At 43.0% G+C, this 9,883-nt stretch overlaps 1 protein-coding gene across 2 annotated transcripts in view; it reads right to left on the bottom strand.

Moving 5' to 3' along the window:
• The window catches only part of ccdc50a (coiled-coil domain containing 50a), a 16,925-nt gene extending 7,042 nt beyond the window's left edge, over positions 1 to 9,883 (bottom strand). For both annotated transcript variants that reach the window (XM_031864246.1, XM_031864245.1), the window contains exons 1-5: positions 9,582 to 9,883; positions 6,696 to 6,758; positions 3,885 to 4,014; positions 2,207 to 2,297; positions 1,456 to 1,558 (exon numbers count right to left, since the gene is read on the bottom strand). In XM_031864246.1, the coding sequence (XP_031720106.1) occupies positions 1,456 to 1,558; positions 2,207 to 2,297; positions 3,885 to 4,014; positions 6,696 to 6,758; positions 9,582 to 9,636 (442 nt within the window). In that variant the 5' untranslated portion in view covers positions 9,637 to 9,883. The remainder of the gene's footprint in view (positions 1 to 1,455; positions 1,559 to 2,206; positions 2,298 to 3,884; positions 4,015 to 6,695; positions 6,759 to 9,581) is intronic.

Here is a 9,883-nt window from a genome sequence, read left to right as displayed (position 1 = left end):
CACACACACACACACACACACACACACACACACACACACACACACACACCAGGTGAGTGGTTACATAACTTGCAAGGCAATACCACAAACATAGTGAGCCTGGCAATGACTCAAACATTCTAGTCTAAATAGAGCCGGGCAGAGTGGCACAGTCAGCAAGGACGTACTACGGCTTCATTCCGACCATGTGTAACATCTTTAGAGAGGTACAGCACCTGGACGTCTGGTGATTTCTACAGACACAACAGGACAGCTGAGGACATACGCCCAGTCCCGTTTCTGAGACTGGACTATTTAAACCACGCCTCTCTGTTGACAACTGTCCTCCTCCCTCTGTATTGTTTTGCATCTCATGTTTGACCTACACACATATCCTGAAACAGTGTTTCCCACGGGATTTGTGAGACCTCGGACCTTTTAGGGGGGGGTCCGTTGACAAGTGTAAAAATATTTTGGCTTCATTATAAAGCTGTGTTAGGCCTCCACAGTCTAGGCAGTTTATGGGAAACACTGCCTGAAAGCCTTAGGAATGGAAAAACCTAAAATACCTCTTGCTAGCAGACAACAATAACCCTTACGGTCAATACAACAGCACCCTGACAGTGAAAGTAAATACTATTGTGTCTCTGGAATATAGAGAACAGAAATGTGCTGGTAACCAAGAAAAATGTATTACGTTAACTACAAAAATATTTTCCTCCTCCGCTCACCATCTTGAAATAACATGAGCACGGCGACGTATGCTTTGAGCGGTCGGAAGACTAGAAAAGTCACACCTATTGCTCCTAAAACTGCATTCAGAACTATCCACACTATTGTTTAACGGTAGCTACATTTCAGCTGCAGCAACATTCCTTATTCTGACAAACTGATTGCGATTTAATGTTTTCTATAAAAGGACCTGCATTGAACAGCGATCTTGAGGTGAAACGCCTACTTTGTAGCAACGCTTCACAAAGAAGTAAAGGAAAGAGGAAGATTAAAATGAGCCACTGTTTCTCATTCAGTAGAAAATGAACAGACCTCCAGTTGGATGAATCATGCAGTCGATGATGTGTGCATGAAACGACTTGAACGCGACACTGAGACAGTCACCGATATGTTATAGAAGCATAATACAGATCATCTGAGGTCAAATCTGCTATCGAAGCACATTTAAGATGCATTTTAAAACTGGAGCTGTTAAACCCTTTTACAGCGGCGTGTGTTCTTAAACGGGAGCAAAACAACACATTATTTCTCTGTAGGAATACGTAAGCCTCCCTTCAAGGTTAATTATGTGCTTTTAAATGCATTCCAAAATCTTTGCCTCGAGTCAGCGACAATCTCCAGCGCCGTGCAGCATCAAAAGCCCACCCTCACACATCCCGTCCCACAGGAGAGGAGGTATATCTCCTCTCTTGTCCTCACACACAGGAGATACGCATTAACATGAGTCGGTGGTGCTCCCCTTACCTCCGTGATCCTCAAAGTACTCCTCCTCAAAGTTAGATTCCAGCTGCTTCTGTCTCTTCTTCTCCTCTTTCATCTCCTTCTCCTGCAGCTTACGAGCTATGGCCTGTAAACAAACAAAGCATGGCGCCCCACATGAATATGAAAATGTCAATCTGTAACAAATATGTCAATTAGTTTTGGGTTGATGGTTTTTTCTTTTCTATTCAGTTTAGCTTCAAACACGGGTGAGATGCATCGTTCCCTGATGTTTGTGCCATACTCGGGCAAAGTAGTGTGTTTTTTTTCACAGAAGTGTGGAGCAATGAGAGCCATCACTCCCTCAACTTACAGGCAAGAAATACACAGTGGCATAGGACGATGAGTGAGAGACCTAAAACACAACTGAACCGTAGCCCTTTATCTAATCTCATTGGGAGGGAAAACACTTCAAAGTCTTGTTTATCAACAATATCATGGGGAAAAAAAAAAAAAAAAACATTTATGAAAACACCCTGATACTGCATCATCGGCATACACTTTGCTCTTTATGTAGGGTATGAACATCGTGATTAAAACTTTGTGAAGAATAACAGGTCAGGTCACTATGGCTGTTGTTACATTAATGAAACGGAGGCACAAAGGAAGTGATGATTCACGTGGAATGACTCGCCCACAACAGTACGTCGAGACTACAAGTCAAACCACCGACGGGTGGATGTAACAAACGTTGTGCTTGAATGGGCAGAAATCTCAGGATGTGTGCGTTTCTTACCGCATCCTTCTCTTCCTGTTGCTGCTGTTGCTCTGCCTGTCGGACCAGTTGATCCTGAATCTCCTGGGCGATCTCATTGTCTTGACGCTCACTGAGGTTCCCGAGGGTTCATGTGCATATGGGGAGGGGTTTGGAGAACATTAAAACATATATTCAACCCTAACAAACATGTTTCTTTATCCGTAATGATGTTACCATGAACAATTACATGCTTTAAATATACATATTTTCTATATTTCTCTCCTCTATATTGGTTTAGTACCTCAATATCTCAAACTGAAATGAACAAAGAGCTGCACAGAAACACAGAAGTGAACACAGCACACGATCAGCGGTGAAGTTATCTAATGTGATGTGAGAGGCAGCGAGTGCTTCAGGCAGGAGCAGGAATACCTTTTGCTCACTTGCTTGTTTTTAAACAAGAATTTTGACAACACCACCATCTGCCTGGAGGGCAGTTTGTGTGTGTAAACAAACACGAGTGTAATGCTTTACTTAAAAAGAACAGTTACAGCTTAACTACCTCACACTGCACCTGTATTTGATCCGAGGCAGCCGACAGCTCAGCAAAGGCAAACAAAACTGTGGCCTCTTATTCCTTCGTGGGTACGTACTAATAAACAAGGGACGTTGCATTCTCCCCGTGTGTGTGTGCATCTGGCTTCTCCTTGAGGGTGTCCACTACTATATGCCCGTTTGTGTTTGTGAAACAGTGATCTCACTATGCTGGGAGTCGGCAATAATATTTCAAACTGCAGAGCAGAAAGGGGTCCAGAGTCCAGACTGAAGCAGAGGAAACAATCATCTTTGTGTGGAGGCTGCACAGCTTTGGACGTGCAGCTGGAGTTGACCCAAACCCCTCAGAAAATATAATTATACTTCAGGGATATAAAGAATGGAGATGCAGCACAGAGACCACAACATCTTTGAATGATCCACTTGGGCTGCTTGTGTAGCAAAGCCTTTCTAAGCACAAACATTCTCCACACAGTTGGTCTTTATAACAAAGAGTGTAAAAAAAAGTCAATTACATTGCATGGATGCTGAATGTATGACTCAGTAATCAGCTAGCAGAGCTAAACCTTTGCATCTTTGCCCTCTAGCACAAACTAAATGAAAGAGCTAAAACACGCTGGTAGCGAACGCAAGACATCAGCTCCTAACTCACGACAGTTTGGAGTCATCTGTGGTGGGAGTGACGGAGCACTTTGCTGCTGAATCATACATCTGTCTTTGCACAGGGTTTGGGAGTAATTACACGAGATTACACTAATCTGAAACAGATGCTCCCAACCAAGCAACAAATACTGTACACAGCTTTTTCTGAAAAGCACACTGATGACTTCTTGTTAAGGGTCATTTCACATCAGAAATTAAACTAAAAAAGATCCATAAATCTGCACATAAAAGGACGGTTATGGCCACATCTGGATGGTTAGATACCATTATAACCAGCAAACAGCTTTCAAGTAAATGTCGAATCTCACCTCATTTATTATATTAAATAAGTAAAAGTAAGTAATAAATATACTAGGTAATCACATGATTTACCTTCTGTATGTACAACTACATTTGCATGTATGGTTTTAGTGTTAATTCCTCCCATTGGGATTGCTCTTTGATATACATATATATATATATATATATATGTGTGTGTGTGTGTGTGTGTGACACCCACATGTCAGTGTGCTGTTTCTGGTTCTGGCCCTTGGCCCTCTGATCCTCTTCCTCCTGCAGCTTCTTGGCCACCTGCAGGTCCGTCTGCACGAGACGGCTCTTGTTGACGTTGGACGCCAAGTGGCTTTCAACTGTTCAGACACAAACATATGAGCGCTGCTCTCAACACTTGTGTACACACAAAACAGGAGGTGGTCAGCTGGCTGGACCGCCCCAGTGATGAGGAATTAGAGGAGCGATGGGCAGCGGAGCACTGGGGAGTTTATTTACAGGTCCACGCGTTCTCGATGTTCCCTCTGTGAGGAGCATAGTGTTGCTTCGATGGTCTGAAGAGAACAAGATAACTGCGAGGACACAGATGCTTCAGTCTCTGGTAATAAACAAGGAGCGGCCTTTTAGTCACTGAGAAATTAATTTTCGCAGCCGAGGTGCCAAGGTTGTGTGACGGCACATCGTGGGCCATAACAGATGATAAATCCTGCTTGCTGACGCACTCCGAGCACTTTGTGAGCACGGAGAGCATCACTCACTCGCTCAGCTCTGTTTCACCTGGCTATCGACCTGCTCCCCAGCCTTCATGTGAAAAGGACCAAATTACGTTTGGCAATTTAGCCGTGAGAGGCTCCATAAAGTTTCTGCCCTCTGACTGGTGGGATTGAAAGAGGACACTGTGAGTCACCACTGTGGCGACTTGATAAAAGTCAAGGGGTTGACATTGATTTTTTTTTTTTTGGATGACACTGATTAATTGTTTACGTTTATGATACCTTACAAAAAATACATTTTGAGGCAAAAACTGATGTCACAACTATCATTTATCCACTGTCACATTTCTTAACAGGAAAATTGATCTTTCAAAAAAACAAAAACATGACCAGACATTGTGACATTTGTTCATTGAAGAGGTCTCGCATCACTCAGAACAAAAGGGGATTTAGGGTGAGGAAGTTGGACTGTCTGAACCTCAGACATAGCAGCGCAGAGTGAAAAACATTCTAGAAAAGAAACACGCCAAGTGCTGACACAGCCATAAAGAAATACTTTACATGTGTAATGTGGATGCTTCATGCTCAACATTTTGAATGGATATAAAAGCCAGCTTTAACTCTGATGTTGAACTGGTAGCGATTGTGCTGAAATGGCCCTTTTGGGATGGCCATCGGTTGATGTGATCGAGGAAAAAAAAAAAAAGGGACACTACAAATTTAGAAGACCGTCGGGTTACGTCAGCCAGCATTCTCCTCAGTGACATCCAGGGTCAAAGGTGAAACAAAGATTTTCCAGTTCAAATCAGATCAGTTAGTGTGTCAACAAAGGGAGCAAAGGGATACAAGCTTTGCTCATCGGATCAATACGGCTTTAAAAGAGTTAACGACAAACACAAGGCCAGCCAAAACCAAATGAATCACAGCTCAAACTGAGCCTAATCTGCACTTAGGGTATGGCTGGGTGACATCTGGCCTTCTTTCTTGAAGAGCTTGTTGCATAATTTATTATTTTAAGGCGACATATGGAAAGAGAAAAACTATTGTCCTGTGCAGATACGCAACGTATCAAATCAATCAAAAGCTCACCAAAGATATCTGAACAGTAGCCAACTCATTTCCTGCAGCCTCTTGCAATTAAATCATCTTCTCTATGAATGAGTGCAGGTGAAGGACATGAGGAAGTGCAGCGGCCATTAGCCATCTGCAGGTATTCATGTGTGCGTGATAAAAGGAAGGCCTTGTTGTGTCTGGGTCACAAAATGGCCTTTCAACGGAACTCAGCACGAGATACTGTTCAGTGAGCGGCCAGCAGCAAAGGAAGCCTTTGATGAATACAAAACGTTTAAAAGTTATAATCATAATGTGATTTCAGCAATTCTCCTTAATGCACATACTGAAGAAAAAAGAAACTCTGCCCCAAGGGAACGAACCCTCTTTGGTCAGTCTCCAAATTGCCTTTATTAAATCATGTGAAAAAAAGCTGCCGGCTAATTACACACACACATATGAGCTCACATAAAAGTACCAGCTAATCTAATGAGTCATGCGGGGACAAACACTTGCACGGCATGTACACACAAAATGATCCTTTATAGAAACACACATGAAACAATCGTGTGTTCCAGATAAAACCCCTCGCTAAGCCGACTGTGCCGTCTAACTTCAGATCCAGCTTCTCCCTGCAGCGGCACACGGACATTATTGTGATCCGAACACATCACATGCACCCGTCATGTGGTCTGCCCCAGCCCGGCCCTGATACAGTGTTGTCGTGGCATTCTGCACCATTCACACACACAGCTAACCGTGTGGCTGAAGCAGGGTTTATGTCGGCTTAATCAGGCTGCAGCCATCGACTCCAGTTTGTTACACTTGACACATTTTTCCAGAAGGAAAAAAAAGAGGAGCGTTGTGGATTCATTCTTTCTGCTACGCTCTGAAAACATCTTTCACGGTTCGTTCTTTTGCAAAGTAAGCATTAAGTGACCTACAGGAGCAATGCAGCAGGGCAGCTCGACAGAAATAAGTCTACAGTGACGCAACGGGTCTGATGCAGAAAACGTGACGGCAATAAATGACTTAAGTGTTTAAACAGACTCTCCGGAAAGAGAGAATGATCCTGCAGTATCAGTATGAGTTCTCCAAATGTTTTCCGTATTACAAAAAAGGCAGCCAAGCTTGTCACTGGCTGAAGGTGACCCCAGATCAGTGATCAGAAGAAGTCCCCTGTTTGAAATGAGTCGGAGTTACCCGTCTCTTACGGGGAAAAGATGGTGGCTGGGAAGAAGAAATCAAAAAAACATGGCTAACTTGTAGTTTCTTACTTTCTTGCTCCTGGAGGTTGTAGGCCAGGCAGTGGTCCTCCAGCACAGCAAAGTCTTTGCACACTGAAAAAAAAAAGAAAGAGAGGAGACTGAAATTGAAAAAAGAATACTGAGAAAGCTAAAGTTTAAAATGAGTTTCAACTACTGCATGTTTGTTCATTCAGACTGGAAGTTATGTAGCTGGTACGAGTCAAGCTCGAGGCGGTTGAGATGCTCAGATCTCTATCTGACATTCAGTTTCAGATGTTTCACATCTGGCACATCTGCCAACACGCATACTTATGTCAAAAAATGACCTTGTATCCAAAGATCTGTTCAGCATACACTGTTTCTCAGTAGTTTGGTTATCTTCTATTTGCAAAGACATGAAGTGAAACTGAGAATGAGGAACTTTCATTTGCCCTCAGACTGTGAAAGTCTAAATAAAAACTGATGTTGAGGGAACTTTTTTTTTCTGCAAAGTTATTTAGAAATGCATGGGGCCTTAAGAATGAAGTAGTAAGAGTACTACTGACAAGCTGCTGGTTTAATGTGACATGCAGGCAAATTCAGTACACGAGTAAAACTTCCACCTACGAAAAACAATGCGTGTCCATCAGCACAGACGGAGATAAATGTGTTTTAAATCAGGTGATGAATCCTAAATGCTTATGTACAATACGTTCATCAGCCACAAATAATGGGCTGTCCTGTTAAAGCTCCGACCTAAAATATTACAGACCGCATGAGAATTGAACAAACCATTCCACCAGTGATGTCACCTTTACTGAAGCAGAGGTTTTGACAGCAGCTTATGGTTTTTATTTGGCTTATTCGAGGACTCGAACGGCACATGTATAGCTAAAGTCATGATCTTAATTATCTGTAAACAGAGATACTTTACTGCTAGTTTTTTCCATCTCCCATCTTCACAACAAATCTGACCTGCACAGACTTTCCGTTCGTGGCTTCAATATTACACATACTGCCAAAATGCTGTGAACATTCATTCTGGAAACAATTGAGCGGACGGTTGGAGGAGGGGAGTCTTCCTCATAAAAACCCGATACCAACAGCACACTTCCAGCTGAAGTGCTCTGAAATGAGGCAGCTTTTGTCCCTTTGAATACCAGGGACCCACCAGTCTTCAAATGCGGAGTTTCCTGTGTAGGAAACAGTAGAATCTAAAGGGGGCATTTAAGACCTTTCTCACCGCCTCAGCTAATTATAGAGCTTATAGCATAAGGCGTTATGTACCTTAAAGCATCTGCATCTACGGTTCAGTCAACATGGACTTAAAAAAAAAACCCTATGTTTAGCATATCTTAAAATACTGCAGTAAGACACTTTTATTCAGCTGCAAAACTGTGCAACCGCCGTGGCATCAAATATGGAAGAACAAAATGAAGCCATGATTTCATCGTGCAAGCAGCCACGCACCACGCTGCTGCTGGCAGTGTTAGCAAGTGTTACTGACAAGCACAAAAAAGGCCTGGATTCAAGCAAAACACAGATGAGAGGTCCAGATTGTCTGTTTGAATAAGGTGGGAGGAGACTGGGTGGATGGTTGGGTTCAAACAGATGCTGTGAAGAGGAGGGCAAGACCCCCCCACTGCCACCGACCAGTGTGGGATTTGATGAACACTGACCATTTTTTCCAACCATATACTTAATCTTTTTAGCCAGGAAATTAGATTTAATCTGGCTGGTATAGCTCTAAACATTGTTTTTGTCCACTGTAAAAAAAAAAAAAAAAAAAAAAAATGGGTTTGAGTGACAATTCCCTTAAAAGCTTGTGCAAGTTAACATTTTGGAAAAAGCAACAAGTGACAGAAGTGTTTCAGCTGCTATGGTTAAAGTCCTCACACCATCACTTTGGGCTGGAAACAGAAAATCAGCTCGATACCGAGACGTACAAAGACCACAAGACTCGAGTCTCTGTGCTTCGCATGCAGAGAGGAAATGGCAAATTAGAAGACCAGTTAATTTGTGAGTTACAGTACAACTAGACAGCTCGCAATATTTACTATCCTCCTGACACACGAGGGATGAAATTGAAACTTCTCCAGCAGCTTTCTCAGTCTTTCCCTATGCAGACCGGCCAAGCAGTGGGAACGCACGTTCCTTCGCTTATCTGACCAGAATAACAAGCGTCCTGCTGGGCAGCTGCTGCTCACTGCAACAGGACGGGTCCTTCGCACTACAGCACACCTTCCCCATCCTAAACCTCCACATCAGCAACAGGAGCAGACTAAGTTGTGGATGTTTATAAAACGTTATGAGGAATGGGGCTGATATTGGTTATTTCTTGCTGGAAATTAAGTACCTCAAGATAATGTTTCAAAGCAGTAACTTCACAGATACATGCTCAGTGTAAGCAGAAATGATCTGAAATTAAAAAAGGAAGAGGCCAGTATCATCACATCAAACAAAGCATATTGGCCTACACATGAAAACACCTCCATGTGATCAGTATTAAGGTATTATTACGACTTTAATACTGCATTTACACACATTAGTGTCGTGTCAGATTATGTATGCACATTATAGTGTATCTGTCCATTTGCCCACAAACCATTTAACCATAATAGAACATTGTGTGAAATAATAATTGGGGATACAATATGACAACCAGTTTCCTCCCTGCTAAAACAATGCTGTCTGGACACAGATTTTTGACACTAAATCTGGCACGACCCCGTGGCTGTCTCTAATCAGTGCTGGCTACCTGAACCCGGCATTGAGCCCACTGATCTAGCATTTCACTAGCAAGCTGTGCTAACAGCCACCACAACCATAACACCAATCACAAACAGCTGTGTTCACTCAGCTAACATTAGCCTCGTGTCAGGTACGTGTGATGCTACACAGCTAGCTTAATTAAAAAAAATGTGTTGTGGTCGTTACCCTCTTTCACTCCAGGTAGTTTATTCTTGTCGATGCTAACGTCACATTCAGCCATGGTGTCACCGATAATAAGTCAAAAACACCGTTGACGTTGAATTACACTTCCGCGTTTCAAACGAAGGTTAACCGCAGGCTGATTGATCGCCTTTGCTTATAAAATCGATTGGTGGTTGAAGTGCCGGACGGCCCTTTTGATTAGTTTCGGTGGCCACCCTCTCCCGATACGTCGCCTCTGTAATTGCCTAGCTGCTACTCTGCTTGAAGCTAGCCTGTCAGGTTTTCTACGAGCGTCCCTCCCTCCG

Source organism: Anarrhichthys ocellatus, unplaced genomic scaffold (genome assembly GCF_004355925.1).
Source record: "Anarrhichthys ocellatus isolate YVR2014 unplaced genomic scaffold, GSC_Weel_1.0 scaffold30, whole genome shotgun sequence".
Classification (NCBI taxonomy): domain Eukaryota; kingdom Metazoa; phylum Chordata; class Actinopteri; order Perciformes; family Anarhichadidae; genus Anarrhichthys; species Anarrhichthys ocellatus.
This window is presented reverse-complemented; position numbering and strand designations above follow the sequence as displayed.